Genomic DNA, 17,461 nt, shown 5'->3' with positions numbered 1-17,461 from the left:
ATGGCCAGAGGGAAGTAGGTGGAGATTCTGCAGAATTTCTTTTTGGCAACCGTAAATTTCTCTGTAGGGGACTGTTATTTGTTTATGGTAATTTGCTGTAAAAATAACAGTTATTTTATAAACCTGTTTACAGTAAATTCTTTTAAACTTAACAGTCCATCAGTGAAAATCACGGTACAACTGTGTAAGATATAATACGGTATTTTATTGCAAAGTTCAAATTTACAGTAAAATACTGGCAGCTGTGGTTGCCAGAATTTCACCGTAAAAAATACGGTACAACACATACGGAATTACAGTTTGTTGGCGTAGATTTTTACAGTCAGCAAATGCAAATGGTAAATTATAAAGGAAATAACCAATTAAGCCCATTGTAAAACAAAGTACAGACTATAATTGATACACTTTAAGAACCTCTCTTTGCATACACACATTCTCTGTGAAAAACAGAACTTGTCCAGTATACTCGCAAGGCAGTGTTGACATCTTGAAATGACAGTATGTGTCCATACATATGAAGGATAGTCCATGGTAGAAGAAATAAACATCATGAAAAAAGGAGCCACTTGCCCTGTGTTGATCACTAATGAGTCACTGAGTCCAAACTTGGCTGAAGAGGGCTCTTAACATGGACATTGTGTTCAAGTTCCAGTTATCTGTAATCAGCAGGCGAGATCTCCATTAAACCCATTAGTTTCCTCAATGAATGTGAGTCTGGGTTGACGCAGGAGGCAGGGCACTTGCTTGCTGTGAATTTTACAGAGATTGTCCCGTAGTATTCTCACTTGTGTAAAAGTGTAAAATTCCCAGAAACTTTCTAGCAATCGCTCGAACAACATATTTCATTTTGATCACAAAACCCGACCACACAGATTGTGAAAGCCTACAGGGACTGGAGGACTCTTCTGATTTCTGAAGATGCTGTTTAACAGCACTGACAATGGATGATACTTCTGCCATGGCGCCCTTGCCAACATCTCCACACACTAGTTTCTTAGCAACGCACGGGATTTCCACATATCCAAACTCTTTCATCCTGGATACCTGCTCAGCTGTAATGGGATGCTGCCACATCGCTGTGTTCATAGCAGGGCAGAAGAGGAGAGGCCGACTCATGTCCCAGGCTCGTACCACACACGTCAGCAGATTGTCACAAATGCCATTAACTATTTTTCCAAGAGTGTTGGCACCTAGGGGGGCAATGACGAGTAGATCTGCCCAGCGCCTTAGCTCAATGTGTAGCACAGGGTCCGATCTCTGCTTCCACATCTCCCACTCATCCTTGTCAGTGTAGCTTTTTACTGAAACCTCTGCAGGGTTGTAGAAGTGTTTGGCATGCTCCGTAGAGATAACTCTCACATCCACCCCAGGGAGCTGAAGAAGCTGGGAGACCAGAAGAGGCAATTTCAAGGCTGCAACACTCCCAGTTACGCCAACAAGGACATGACGGAAAGTCCTGCAAGAGTTGACTAAATCACTTTCTGCACAAGAAACATGATCTTCCATCTGCAGCATTTCAACCAGAAAAGCTTCTATGGCGGGTTGTATGTCGTCTTCTTTTTGGTCCTAAATCAGTCTCTGCACAAGAAACATGGTCTTCCATCTGCAGCATTTCAACCAGAAAAGCTTCTTCTTTTTGGTCCTTTGGTCATCAAAGCCATCACAGTCTCATTGCAATCAAACTATGATGTTGTTACATTTGAGTCTGTGATGGCATCTCAGTTTCAATGCCAGTAATGTGGCTGCCTGTGAATGGCCAGAGGGAAGTAGGTGGAGACTCGGCAGAATTTCTTCAGAAAAGAAGTGGAAAAAGTAGTTTTTTTCTGTTCAGACTCAACTGTGAAACTTGATGCTTGTTTCTTATGGGTGTTCTTATGGAATTGCTTCTCAAATCCAGTTTTTGGGGCTCCATCTGGTGATAGGTCTTGTTGCGTGTGACCCCCAATCACAGTCTTGGGACTCTTGAACCGAAGTAAGCAAGTTATGAAACGTGAACTATAGAACAATCTTACGACTTCAATAGTTGTATGGTGTGAACTCAGTTTAAATAGATAAGATGTTGTCGTCTCCATTAAAGTTGGTCTCCTGTAGCCTGTCCCTGTGCTCCTCAAAATAATGGCTTAATATGCTGCCATTGTACTCTTCAGCCACAGATTATAAAATGAGTTGACTGTTCAACCACTGTTGGTCAAGCAAGAGCAAGTCAAGCAGTCAATCAAATGGGAGACGACGACGCATAACTCATATGACGACTGTTGCGTTGTAAGACTGATTTGTTTCTCTGGAAACCCCGGTAGACTCATGTAGCAGCTGAGCTCAGTCAGGACATTGTTTCCTGAAGGAAATATGGACCTGCAAAAAATTCCTGAAATGCCCCAGTTGCATTTATATAATAAAGCTATTAAATATGAAATATTAGTCTGTGATTTGAAGACAGTTTTATGGTGTCAGTTGTAAACGTGATATGAGGCTTGGATTAGGCTCAATGGGCACTACCACTTCTGCATAGCCGAATAAACTGGCAAGGATTCTTTTCTAAAACATTGGAGAAGAACTCAGGCACCATACAATGAATAATGTAGCTAATTCATTTCTGAACTGCTTCAATCTTTTTTTTTCAGGTTTTGAGGCTTTACCCTCTTGTAAAAGGTCTAGTATTCACCAGTTAACCAAACTGGTGAAACTTGTTTCTCATGTCGATACTTTAGAAAACCTGTTAACAAACCCCTTAAAGATAAAGCGATAAAGCCTCATATACCATGTCAAAGGCTGCACTTCTTTTAAGTTCACACTTGAAAATTGGGAAAGGAAACTTTTGTTTTTTAACAAGCCTCTAAAATGACACAGTAAAGGCAGATTTTATTTATTGCATTCTTTGCCTGTAAATTAACTCCCCCTCACTTAGACTTTATGCTTGCTGAAGTGAGTTGGCTTTGGCCCTGTGCTGCACGCAGTTTTACAGCAATTTGTAAATATTAAAGTGTTCGTTCAAAAGGTTGAGTGGGTTTAAATGTGCCAAAAGCTGTGCTCCTCAATGGCCTTGTTCTCGTCTCCTCTTCAGTCGCTTTGAAGATCAGAGTGTGGAGTGTTAGTCTGTTATTAGTATGTCTAAAAAAAGTACCTAACCTTCATGGTGTGTGTGTGTGTGTGTGTGTGTGTGTGTGTGTGTGTTTGTGTATACCATTGCTTTTAGAAATCTGAGAAACCCTTTCATGTTGTAGGGGAAAATGTGGTTTTACAAGGGTAAGATAGAGTGAGCGAGATAAAGAGAGGCACCCACTCGTTAGTGTCCTTCACCTATACTCATCTTCCTAAAGGGAATGGATAGAACAAGACTCTCCTGCAGTCTCGACAAACATTCTCATGTTTTTATGACATTTACATACCGAATATCCGATTGCGTTTGCAGCTGTAATCTCACTGCAAGTGATTTTGACAAGTTTTGCTGGTGCAAAAAGTTGCCGCTGATGAAGTTTGGAGGGATCAGCAGCTGTAGCCAGTAGGACAGTCACTAATTTGCATCTTGAAAGGCATAAACACACTAGGATGGCTCTGCTCGTGCATGAGATTAATTTACCAAGGATTTATAGGCCGACACTGAAACCAAAACCGAAGAATGCAGCCTCCACCTCCTCCCACTCTTCTTTCTGTAGCTGGTTCACATCTAAAGACCCGAGGTTTTACCAAGAAAGCGAGCGGTTCAGAACTAATTTGAGCCCAATGTTGATGCTCCTGGTTAGTGTGAGATGTCGTTTGCCCGAAGGATAAGTCGGCAAGGTTTTGAAAGAGTATTTTACAATGTCTCGGGACATTTTGGAGAGTAGAGCGCGGTATTTAAGAGAAATGTGGAAAATGACTGCAAATGCAGAAATTCCTCTTCGGGGAATTGGGAAACTCCGCTGAGCGGGCCACTGTAATTGGGGGGACCTGATGATATATCTTCTGCAGTAAGGGTCACTGTGTGAGGCCTCCTGCATCACGGCATGACTGTATAAAAACATTGTCTTCATGTTAATGACAATTGACAGTTGTGAGCTCAGCAGGACTTTGTCCTGCACTAACCGAACTATTCCCTCGCTCTTTAGAGGAGCGCAAATTATCGGCTACTAAGGGTGGTCCCTGAATGTTGTTGATGAAATAGTAGACATTTTTGAAAGACCTAGATTAAACCTCAGGGAAAATATTTAATTCCACCGGTTTAAACAACCATCTCTTTTAAACCCCGACGTTGTGCAGGGTGTTAATGCACAAGCACACATGGTCGGTCAGAGATGACCGACCCCTCTGACTTAACGCACTTGCAATTCAGTACCAACTGTGGCTCGTGCGTTTACACACTCCTACCAACCTGTTCTAGGTTAACCCTTTGACTCCTGCACCTGCCCTCTACGTTGAAGCAACCACTAAGACTTCACGCAGCAAAACACTGCACATGCTCCGAACTCCAGGCATACTTGACCCTTGTGTGCCCATTATCACCAGGTCAGTTAGGGCACTGCTCACACACAGACACAGCCACACAAATTGACAGGTGATAAACAGACACTCCCAGGTCAGGGCAAGACACACACACAGTTGCAGACCTGAACCCAGATATTGGCCGTCGACTGAACTTCAGATCTGTTTGTTATAAAGGCTAACCTCAAAGCAACAGCTACAACACAATAACCTTCAAGGTTAATTGCTGTTGAAATTGGGATGAAGTCTGAAAAGCAAATTTACTTACTGTTATCAGTACTTAAAAATTAGTCTTTTTGTTTTGTTCTTCGGTCTATCACAGAGACTAAATTTTGTGTAAATTCCGGGGGCTTGTAAAAACAAACCCATAATGATAATTGGGCAGTGGTTGTCTGTTTATTTACTTCTACAAATTTCACGCAGTGTGTGTTCGTCCCAAAAATGTTAATGAGTCAGCATTTCGGGGCCTGTTCCTTTTGTGTACAAGTGCTCATATGGCTACTATTGTGTGGAGAACAGCAGCGTGTTCTCATGGAGGTGTATTGTTTAAAGTAGCATGTTTTGTGGTTGGTGTGACCTAACCACATGTTATGGCTCAACAACGTTTTTGAGACCAGTTTTAGAAAAAGAACGTGTTGAAAAGGGGAAAAAAGCAGGAACTTTGCCTCCATTTGAAACAAACCAGAGCTCACCAGAGCTGTTTACTCTCACATGCAGTAAAAGCTGACCGTTATTGTGCAATTTTCCATTGCCATCAAAAGTGATCTTGTCAAATACACCATTGAACAGGGCCAAACACTAACAATAATAAAATGCAAACACACTAGTCTTTTCTGAGTTTAATTCAACATCTGCAGGTGAACTTACAAAAGAGATTACGATCAGTGATTTAATGGTGTGTTCCAGTGGTCGTCGGATGTTGGAAAACCTCACCAACACCAACATGGGATTCCATGATGCCCCAGTTATTTATTTACAGTTAATTGCAATTCTGCCATATTAGTTACACAGTAAATTTGTCGTACACATAGTGCTGTTTGATTTTTAGCCCTGAACATCTGGGGTTTTTTATCGTATTGGCTAAATATAGCGCCAAAGTTGCTAAGTTGTCAACACTGTTGTTTGGTCTGTTTGCTTTATGATAAATGTTCTTTCTTTCTTTCCCTTTCTTTCCCCTGGCTTGGTTCATTCTGTCTTATTATATCTGTAATGTGTATAGCGTCTTCTCCATTTTTTGGTGTAGCGTTACAGCGTCACGTACAGTCCTGGCATATGTTCTACAGCCTTTTGAGTGGTTTTGGGGGGTTCTGTGTGGACAGAGACTTCCTGAAACTAAATATCGTTTACGTTTAGCTCCAATTCCGTGTGAATGTGATCTTAAAGGAGAGCGCTATTATCATTTGAAGCCAGTCTGTGCAGTTCTGATCTGATCATGGAGGTTCTGTCAGTTCACAAACTCAAACAATGGTCTGCGATATGATATCGGTCATGATGTTTTAAAATGTAATGTTAAGTCTGTGGTGCTCGCACACTTAAATAGTGAAATTAAACCAGGAAGTGAGACATACTAAAATCTGGACCTTGTTTTTGCAGAATTGGTGAGATTATAAAATGGTGGTTGCATTTTAGCGTCTGATTAAGCTGATTGGGAAACGATTTTCTGTTTCCCAAGACAGAAATAAATAAATGGAATCCCAGAGAAAAGAATGCTACCGCTGAAGAACAGAGACGTCTATCACTCACTTCTAGCACTCGGGCCTATTTTCTTCACATTTAACGGCGTCTTTCAGAGTGTATAGGGTGCATTGGAATGCAAAAAGAGAATGAAAGGAAGCCTCTTCCTTACTGTGGGGGTCCCCAAAAGGATACGCGCATAAACTAAAGTGGAGGTTAAACCCCTTTACTCAATCTCCATCATATGCACAAAGACATGCGTGCACAGACACACACTCAGACACAGTCTCACGAATATACACACACATGTATATTATCCTCTCTTTCTTCCCACCCCATTTCACACACACACGCACAGGCAAAAACACGCCGTAGTTGGAGGAGAAAATGAGCTGGAATTAAAAGTGCTGAGTGAAAGAGAGAGGAGGAATCGGGGGAAGAAAATAACAACAACAATACAAACTGAGAGGAAGTGAGGCTGAAAGAGGGGGATGAGAACATGGTTCGGGAATGGGACGAGCATGAGTGATGAGAAAACGCAACAAAGATGAGGCTATAAATAGGAAATGTGTGTCCGTCCTTTGATGGCAACAGTTTAATTCGCAGGTTTCCGCGTAACAACCTCCTCTTAATAAAATTGAATCACTTAACTGAACCCGGTCTGCAAAAAAAAAAAAGAAGAAAAAAAGATGACATTAAATCAATTGTCCGCTTTTAATTGTTGCTGATTTCTTTCATCATATTCTGGAGTCTTCTAAAGGCAGATTTGCTTACGTCCACATCGCTCCATTATCACTGATGCATTTCTGTGGAGGTTTGCCAATGGGCCAGGACGCTTTGTAAGACCTTGTGAAAGGATCTCTGAAAGAAGCCGCCAGTCCAAGCCCGGCGGATTTAGGGAGTGAGTTTAGGGGGTCAGCACGGTCACCCAGGGGATAAATGCCTCCCATTGTCTGTTCTAAGGAGATGCTCTCAGTAGGGAGTCTATAAAGCCCCAGTGGCAACACTAACACCCAGAGCTCTGGGGCTCCCCAAGGGAACACCCCAGGACCCCCAACCTGGGACACAGTAATAGTTTGTGGGGACGAGAAACAGCTGAGGGGAGTCCTGCGTGCTTTGGTAGTCTGCCATGTTCATCTACAGCCTGGGAGTTTGGCTCATTATGACAAGGGCGGGTTCTCTGGCGTTCTCGTATTATGACAGATTTTCTCATCCCCTTAAAAAAACATGCAACACTTAAATAGTTTAATCCCGGGTTTAAAGGGGTTTTTCACCAATGGGACTATGTTTAATCTCTGCGATGCATGCAGGTTTTTATCTGCTTTGTCTCCAGTTGGCATCAGTGAATGCTTATTACTATTTCATCTGCTCTATTTTGTTTATAGAACAACGCTGGCATATTGTTTGTAGATATTCTTGCCTTAATATCATTTCTGTTATCAATCAGAACTTCTAAACGACAAGAGACACTGAAGTAGAAGATGCAGAATAGTAACTGCCATAACACTAGCACTGAAGGCTATGGTGTTGTTGATGTTTTTTCCCCTCACTTGCAATGGAAAGTGTGTTAATAGCCTTTTTAGCACCTTCAACTGGATTTAAAAGTACAAAAAATTAAGAATAAGAATGGTATCGTTACCATTAACGAAAAAACACCTTGAACATTATAAATTAGTAAATAACTCAAGGAATTTTTTGCATATTGGAACAAGCTCTTCGTTTACATTGGGTGGGAATGGAAACAAGAGGTTTACGTGTATGTGCACGTTTATTAATTCATGTCCATACACACATTTTGGCTAAACATATACATTTGTCTGTGTGTCAGAACATGTGTGTCATTATGTGTAGTGTGTGGTGTGTGTGTTCAGGAAGTGGAGGAGTGGGTGGCGTATCTTTTGCAGCATGTTTTCTGCCTGCCTTGTCTCAAAGCCATGAGAGTGGCACACATGAAATCAAAGTGGGGAAACCCCTCAAAGAGGTGAGAAGGAGGATGACTAGGGACTGGGTGGGGGTTAGAGAAGGAGGGGGAGGGGGTGGCTTGTCCCTGCACCCCAGGCCCCAGAACGCTCCAAGCCCCACAGTTGGATGAAAAGAGCCCCTATGAGAACCTGGTTGTTCGGCCAAAGCCCCAGTCTGCCACCGTGTGCTCTTATCTGTGTGCTCTTTTATCTTTTGTTCTAGCAGCAAATACAAGCACTTTCTAGTCATTCATTGCCCCTTTGCCTGATATAAATAGCATACTCTCTATTTGATGACAATAATGATCACTGTTGTGATTTGTTGTGCTGTTTCTGTTGGCGATATTGTGGAAAATAATATGGAAATGCGTGAGATGTTTCTAATTATTTTTCATTATTCAAAAACAAATGCCGTGACTCGTGGGAATCGCTGAAATTATAGGCTGTCCACATTTCACAGGCGCAAACATTCTCGCATCAAAGACGCTTTCCGTGTAATTGACACGTCTGTTCTGCTAACTAAATGATTGCAGATCTGACATGCAGAGAGAGGGAGACAGAGCGACTGAAAGGGACCGTGTGCGGAGCATCTTCGCAATTACGCTGTAAAATGTGCATCTCCGCACTCAAAGGGCTTTTGTGGTTTCCACCCGCAGGGCATTGTTCTTTAGTCTGGTGCACTGTTAGACAATCACAAATGTCTGAATGTCGTCTTCATTTAGCATGCCTCTAAGTTATCCATACTACAGTAGGCATGTATTTAAGTCATAGTCAGAATCTCGCAGGCGCTTCAAAGACCTCACTCGCACAACATGTCTCGTCTGCTCATTCGCATATACTCCACGCACCCCCAAACCTTTTTCCCTACACATCTCAGTATAAAGGGATGTCATGCACCAAATAGGATCTCCCCTTCCTCCAGAGGTAATGATGTATAGCTATATAATGGGAGCGCTTGTTTTTTTTGGGGAGATTGATGCCAAGGGTAAATGGTGATTTATGAGCAAGAAAGACAGAAAGACACAGCATTGAGATGAGAGAGAAGGTAAAAGAACGCATGGATTGTGAAGAAAAGAAAAATATTGAAATGGTCTCAATTTGTCCACACTTTTGCACTGGAAAGTCGTGTTTGAATGGTGGATTCCTGTGAGCTTACTTTGTCTGTGTACATCCTTTTTGTCCTGCTGAGAATTGGGGAGTGCAACACAAGGTGTTCATCTGCTCCCCAAATTCTATCGTCCTGGATCTGCCATGCAACACTCCCCTGGCAGGTTGTTAGTGTCAGAGAGGACTGAAGCTTCCTTTGTTCCTCAAAACCTTTACCACATCAACCCTCAACGATCTGTGTGTGTGTATCACAACATTTCCATGCATCGTTAAGTCGAGCTATGGTTGGAGCGTGAATATGCCGTTCTGATTGGACGATTGCCCTTAGTCCAATAAACAAACACCAGTGAGGAATCAATTCACGAGATGAAGTGTGTCTGCCTCTGCTCCCCCCGTACAGCTTGTTTTTGTTGATTTTCTGTAGTTGTCAGCATGTCGAGCACCAATCAAAGTCTTCCTGCCATCCAGTAACCTAGAAATATCCAAGTCTTTAAGCTGACAGCGGATACAATTGGTCTCCTTGTCAGTCCGCTGTTGTCACTGTTGTCTTATTCTTCTGTTGCAGGCAGAAATTAGCCGGGGTGGGGGAACTGTGGCGCATGTGCAGAGTGCTCAGTTCCAGCTCGAGTCTGACTCTGTTCTGACTGACCAATCTTTGTCGAAACATAACTGTAGGTCATATGCAGGGATTACGACCCATGGCTACGTTTTTAAAACAGGCGCCCCTAGTGGGAGTATAAATAACAGCAATCTGGTACCTCGGCTGTGTCGTCATCAAGTAGCTTCGATGAGTTTTCCTACTGGCAGCGTTGTACTTGTGTGATCAACACAGACTTGACTCCCACATTAAACTTTTACACACGATACTACGCGACGCACTTACTGGGTTTTTTTTTTTTTTAACCTGACGAACACTTGTGGCAAGTTGAGTTGAAAAAATACCGGTGTGCTAAAAACTTAGCTAGTTAAGTTTCAGGGGGAGGGTTTGTTGCTTTAACTGTATTACTCCGAATATGAGGAGTTAAATTAGTTTAACAAAAAAGCTGTGTATTTTACAGATGAACATTTAGGGAAATTCAAGCTTATACATAATTATGTTGCTCTATGATTAGAGAGAGAGAAAGAGAGGTTATCTGTAGGTTGTGTAAAGAACCGTGATCACCTTTAATCTAGGAGAATGATGTGATATTTTGGGAAACACTCCTTTCTTTATTGCCAGATGAGAAGATTGATGCGACCTTTGTGTCTGTTCAGTGGTGGCAGAAAGAAAGAAAGAAAGAAAGAAAGAAAGAAAGAAAGAAAGAAAGAAAGAAAAAAAGAATGTGTCTTGTGGTCATTCTTGCGTTTAAAATAATAAAAAGCATAGCTTACACACAGTATGTAAACAAAAAAAAATAGAATCCATGCAGGTACAGTGATGATACGAGTCCAAGTACCACAAACAGCAGTGCCAACATCACACGTCCTCCCCGGCTGTGGACACATTTTCCTTTAGGACACTCCATTAAGTCGCCAATATGAGGTCACCTCTGTTTACTGCTGCCTCCAGCCAACCAATTCATTCATTTCAGCCCAACCTAGGTTTATGAGTGTGCGTCTCTCTGTGTAACTGTGTGCACATGTACAGTACGTGTACCAGTAAGTGCCCCACTGCAAACCAATTACCACTCTTTTTTTCTGCATAAAAAAAAGGGGTCGGGCTGTGCAGGGAAAAAAACAAAAACAAAAAAAAGACCTTAGAGATGCATGTGTGAGTGTGCGCAGTCTGCCTGTGTATGTTTATCCTGCCCAGCCTGTGATGTCAGTGCTGTCTGGCAACAGGCTGATTAATGTCTGAATGTTTTCCAGCTATTTACCCCAGAGCCTGCAACATCGGGCACGCACACTCACAGGGAACGAGGGAGAGAAACAAAAAAACAGAGGAAAGCAAGGTTTGAACGTGATGAGTTCAAGACAATAAGAGCAGAGGGGACATACTTAAGAATGCAGTAAGGAAAAAAGGAAATTGAGGGGGGAAAAAAAGAGAGACAGAGGGAGGTTGAGGGAAAGCATCTGCTTTTATTAAGATGGGCATTGCAATCATACCGACTTCCCCTGACTTGATGACTAATCTAATGCCCAAAGTATCATTGATAGCGGGCCTGTCCGGAGTCATTAGCTGACAACTGGGCGACGGTAGCAGTGTGGCGGCTTGTAACGGCACCGTTTGACTCATGTGTAATAAGGGGAGCCTTGTGATCAGTGTCTTTGGCACTGAAAACTCTCTTTAACTTTCCCTTGTTCTCTCATTCACACCCTTCCCTCGCCCACTATTATTCCCCTCCCTCATTCTTCTCGTCTCCCCTCTCCTCCTCGCCGCCTGTCTTCCTGTCTCCTCCTTCTATCCTTCCCCCCACTGCTCGGAGATTAATTCCTGGCAGGCTCTGGAGGGAGGTTCATTATCACGATCGCTGAAGGATTGTGGGATTCTCGACAGCCGAGCAGATGAGATGGTCGTACTAAAGGTCTCGTTATGCGGCTCCTTGGGAGGAAACGGGACTGAGGGAGTTTTCGTCAGTCAAAGACATCATTATTACTAAATGAACATGCTGTCAAGGTGGCATGAGAGTAGGAGGGAGCGGCGTGGAGGTAGTGCTGTAGAGAGGGAGGGCACTTGTTCTGTGATCAGCCAGGAGCAGCTCTCAACTCCTCCAGTGTAGTCTGGAGTTAATTAGCAAAGCTATTATCAAGCCTTGTTCATCTACACAGATGAGCAGAGTGCAGCTCTAATCTAACCACTCTGACGCAGTCTGGGGATGTAATATATTAGATTTGTTAGCCAGCACTGTTTCATGGTTACACCCATCCTTCATCAAAAAGCATATCATGGTATTAAAGCGTTTCGAGAGAATAATGTCCTTTACCTTTATGATAACATTTGATCTGTTTTCATATACATTCATATGAGTGGCTGGACGTGAAATGAGGGTGGAATATAATAAGTAAAGTCACCATTAATGAAGGGTATCTCCCTATCAGTCTTCCTCTCCCTTCTTTTTCTTGGCTTCTCTATTAGAAACTGCCCCGATTGTGTCTCCTTGAACTTAGACATCACAGCTCCACCAAATCTCCTGGAAGCACGAGGCGAGGGGGGAAGAATTCGGCTTAGCCGGGAGACGGCGTGGATTTTGGGCCCCTGCAAAATCCCCTCCTCCCATCCCCGTGTCTCTCCTCTTTGCTAACTTTTCATTCTGTGCCGTGGAAGATTTACTGTAATCTGGCAGATCAAAGCGAGCAATCGCAATCCTATTCCCCTAATCCGGTTTGATGGTGACTTTTGCGCATGTAATAATGCTCGCAAAGAGAGAGATCCCTTTTACGCCAAAGCTTCTCCCTGTTCTGTTGTCACGGTAGTAGCGGTGATATTTATGAAAACAGAGTCAGTGCCAGAGCTATTTAAGTATCAGATTACACATTACACGAAATATAACCATAACCATATCAATATTCTCCACAGACACTTGTTATCTAGAGTTCAAAGCCACGCTCGATCCGAACTCGCTCGTGTTGTTCTTTGAGTCATCTCAGAACCCCCCTCAAAGATATTTATCTATAAATATCAAAACAAATCTTGCCAGTCAGCGAATGCCGCACTCCTTTTCAGGATCACAACATCTGGTTGTTCTTACACGGCACTAGACATTTTCAAACTGGAGTCCAGTCGCCCCTCAAGGCTTCTTTCGGTGATTTAATCACGTCCCTCTGTCGGTACAGTCGTATATTCGCAGTCGTCAAAGATGTTATTCATGTGATTTGTCTATTTAGGAAACAAACGGCGCAGACATCTCTTCCAGGCATTTTCTAATTCCTCCCTTTACTCACTCTGCTAACCAGTGAAATCCCTATGAGAGGACAAATGGCTCAGAGTGAGCTACAGCGTTAATCCTCACTTATAAAAAAAAATCTGTTTATTTTTGTACCTGTGCACATTTAGATGGAGGGAAGATATTTCGGTCTTCTTTTACTACTCTACTGTGCTTTCACTGCTCTCATCTCGATGTCTGACGCGTATTCAGGGGTTTTATCCTCCTCATTTGTTTCGTGTGCGCGCCAACCCGCAACTGTTTACATTCACCGCCATAACTGGGGCGCGTCGCGACAACGAAAACAAGGTCGATCTTCTGATTTCCGACAACTTTGCCTCCACTGGCGAAAGAGTTAAAAACACGCCGAAGCGTCCGCTTGACTCCCATTTGCATGCAGTTGGAGAAAGCTTTAAGGGTATAATTTGTCCTTCCCTCTCATCTTAGCGGATACATTTCGCTGAGTAATCACTGTCTGTTTGAACTGCAGAAAACACACACATGCATTCCTGATTTTCACACAGAAATGAAAAGCAGCCCCTGTGGCACATGGCTGGATTAATGTGGAAAACTGTGGTTTGCTCTGCTTCAAATTCAAAATGTTCCCCGAGTTTCTGTTTCATATCTTTTTTTTCTTTCATTCAGTTCGAAATTTGACGGATCCATTAGTGCAGTGCGTGCTGCTGGAATAATACACTCTCAGTAATGCATTCAGTCTCCAGCCCTTTGTCATGAGAAGGGGCTGCTGACTGAGGCTCGGTGCACTTTCATGCTTCCACTTGGAGAAAACCTGTGGAGTAGATGGCCCCTAGTGGCGGCTGCTGTAATAGCACTCCCATGAACCTGTCTGAGGCTTCTGTCCATCAGTTGTTACTTGATCACATGACACACATTTATATATAATATCACTGCAGGATGTCCTAAAGGAAACATATGACGGTGACATTTATTTTTAGTTTTAAATCAATATGTGGTCTCACAGATCAATCCCAGACATATGAAATTGTTTTTGTTTCGCCAGTTTTCCTGATTGGTTTAGTTCATGTTACTTTAAAGGGAACCGTACAGGTTTTTAAGATCATTTATCTTCATTTCATCAAGGGTTTCATCATTCAATGTAATGTGTTGTTCCTAACATGGAGAGTTTTCATTCATATGACTAAAACAAAACAAGTTAAAAATGTTCCGTGCCACTGTTTAGTGAGTTTACTGAGAACGCCAGTTTATTTTTTTCCCCTTTTTTTGTTTGCTTTGATGTCATGTCACAGTTTATATATATATATATGTGTATATATATATAATCGATTCACCCTGGTTTTTGTTTTCTTTGGTGTCATTTGGAGATTGTGTTCCCTTTTGTAACGACTGCCAAGTAAAGAAATGACCCGCCTCACGAGCAGTTACCAGTGGACGGACGGACGGACGGATATATGGACATATAAGATGGATGACTCGGTAGTTTGATGGGATGGACGTGTGCATGGTGGGGGTGATCAATTGGCATGTTTGGGTAAAATTAGGGCGTGCTCCTCTGTGTATACGTGGCAGCAGGGGCGGAGGCACGGCGTGTGGGTGCTCATGCATCTTTGTATGTGTGCGTGTGTGGGTGTCTGTGCAGAGGTCCTGTCAGTGAATAAGAATGATGAATGACTTTCCGCGACATGAAGGTACCACAGACTAGACCGTACAATCCCTCCCCTTTTTCCGTCTTCTTTCCTGCTCCTCTTCTCCTCCTTGTCGCAGTCTTTCTTTTTCCTCCACACCTGCTTACAGTTCTGAAAACCAAGGGAAGTGTTTTTTGCTTTTTTTGCAAGCTGCAGCGTGTTCCAGGCTGGGCGGCACCGTAGAGAATCAGCCGTACGAAAGGGAAGCTTTTAAGATGGAAATGCTTGTGCTGGATGCAACAAATACAATATGATAAACTCTTGTTTTCCCAAAGCACTGACAGACACTACAGCGTGTTCTGGGTGGTGTTTAGAGGAGAATATGGAAGTTCAGAGTTCCAGGTGTCCCACAGTTGTGTCCCAAGTGTTTAGGTGGTTAGTGTGTGGTGAGTGGCACATATGTGTCGTGGAGGGCATGATGACAAAGGGTGGCTTGAGTCACTTTTTGAACAGAGACACTGGCACCGTACCAGAGGAAAATACGTAGGTTTCTCAGTGTCTTTTCACTCACTGGCATGTGCACATTTTTTTGTTTTATGGCTTAAAGGTCAAAGCAGTTAAGGCAAAGGTCACAAACTCAAAAGACCCGGTGGCCACTGGACGTCTAGTCTGGTAGTTTTTGGGGAAAGAGCAAAAAGGGGTGGACGATATGAGCTTAAATTATATAAGAATACGCCATCATGATATTGCAATAACAATATCTGTGACAATATTTCACAGAGGTTTTTATTGTTTATGGCTTTTCATTTATTTATATATATATATATATGTGTATGTATGTGTATATATGTGTATGTATGTATGTATATATGTGTATGTATGTGTATATATGTGTATGTATGTATGTATATATGTATATATGTATATATATATGTATATGTATATATGTATATATATGTATATATATGTATATATGTGTATATATATATGTATGTGTATATATGTATATATATGTATATATATGTATATATATATATACATATATATACATATACATATATATACATATATATATACATATATATGTATATATATATATATATATGTATGTATATATATATATATATATATATATATATATGTATATATATATATATATATATATATGTATATGTCATATATATATATGTATATGTATATATATATATATATGTATATATATATATCATGAACACAAGCTTTTATTTCATATTTATTCTGTCTTTTATCTATTATTCTGTCCAGCACTGTGGTTGGATTGGAGAATTTCAAAATAAAGTATTTGTTTTAATATGCAACAATATCTAGTAAACATATTAATGATGCAAAATGAATCCATTCATTAAAAATGAAAACACAGAAATTACTCGCCATGCCTTGATATCATTTGCAGGTTCCACATATGATCACATTTGGGACCGTTGATTTAAGCAAGGAGACAGCAGTTTGCACTCAGCCAACTGTCCAAATCAATATATTGACTCCATTACTCACATATTTACCATCATGGTGCAGAATCACATTGAATGACATTTATTCTGAATCATATTCAGAGTGTGTGAATTATGTGGAATTAACACCAACAACCCATATAGCGTTCTGCTGATGTACGACTCACTCTGACAGTATTTCTCGAGCTGCTTAATGTTTCGCTTTGGAGCTTAAACTGAAGCTCTTTGAGTTTAATTAGATTTATTTTTCTTTTCTCCAATTGCCTATAATAACAATAATAATAATAATGAATTTTGTTGGCAATTTTACTGTTATTAGTTAGTTTGCCAAACAGATGAAAATAATAACCCATAATTCACGTTGTAAATGAAATAAGTCGAAAAAGGCACGACTTCAAAGCTGATGCTGATGCAAAAACTGGAAGAAACTGGAAAACCGGAGCACACATGTGAAGTATTTATGGGTATGAATCCTAAGACGTTTTATGTTCCTTTTTCATATTGGTACATGTTATATCTTTGTCCTTGATTTTATAACTTTATATTTAATTCATTTTACCTCCATGTCTCTTTCTGCTAACCAAAGGAATGAGGGATAGAAAACTATCACACGAGCAGTGTCGCTGAGCTGTAACACCCGACTTGCATAACTGAATAGATTCTTTTTCCACCACATCTTTTGATATCAGTCACCAGCTGTGAATATACATGTTTGTTTGTGTAGCTTTCAAACATCTTTCTTCCTCATGTGTCTTCTACTTGCACGTGTCCTCCCTCCAGTTCAGAGAGTTGAGGCCCGTCTTTGTGAGCAGAGCTGATAAGGACACACAGAATGTGAAGGACTCCGGCTCCTTGCACTGACTCACTGACAGTTTTCTGTCATTCATTCATCATAAGACTCCTCTATCAAATCTGCTTTAAAGTAAGTGTCATTGGTGGTTTCTAGAGTTGCACGGGACAAATGAAAGTCACGTCCGCTGAGAGATGGAGACGCTCAAAATAAAACTCAAAGACTAACTATGATGAATGAAAAAGGAAGCTTGGTGTCAGTCATTTGATTTAGCATTTTATGATTTTTAGATCCAACTTGTGGGGGTTGTGACTCATCTAAGTTAAAGAGTTTGCATGAACCGTACTGGATAAGATCAAATTCCGATTAGTTTTTCGATTTCACGACTGCATTCAATTCCAACCGTGTGCTAATGATTATGTACATGATGTCACACTGAGATTTCACACATAATGTAACATGAGTGGGGCCCAGAGGTCACAAACACAACACATGCTCTCTCTCTCTCCTCTCCGGATATCGTGCGCATCTCGGC

At 41.5% G+C, this 17,461-nt stretch overlaps 1 protein-coding gene across 1 annotated transcript; it reads right to left on the bottom strand.

Moving 5' to 3' along the window:
* Positions 1 to 652: 652 nt before the first annotated feature.
* Positions 653 to 1,515, bottom strand: LOC122759534 (phosphopantothenoylcysteine decarboxylase-like). Its single transcript, XM_044014461.1, has 2 exons — positions 888 to 1,515; positions 653 to 747 (listed from the first exon to the last, which is right to left on the bottom strand). The coding sequence occupies exons 1-2, from the start codon at positions 1,513 to 1,515 to the stop codon at positions 653 to 655; spliced, it is 723 nt and encodes a 240-aa protein (XP_043870396.1).
* Between the last annotated feature and the right edge of the window lie 15,946 nt (positions 1,516 to 17,461).

Source organism: Solea senegalensis, linkage group LG18 (genome assembly GCF_019176455.1).
Source record: "Solea senegalensis isolate Sse05_10M linkage group LG18, IFAPA_SoseM_1, whole genome shotgun sequence".
NCBI lineage: Eukaryota > Metazoa > Chordata > Actinopteri > Pleuronectiformes > Soleidae > Solea > Solea senegalensis.
Note: the sequence above shows the minus strand (reverse complement) of the source record. Positions and strands in the feature narration are given on the sequence as shown.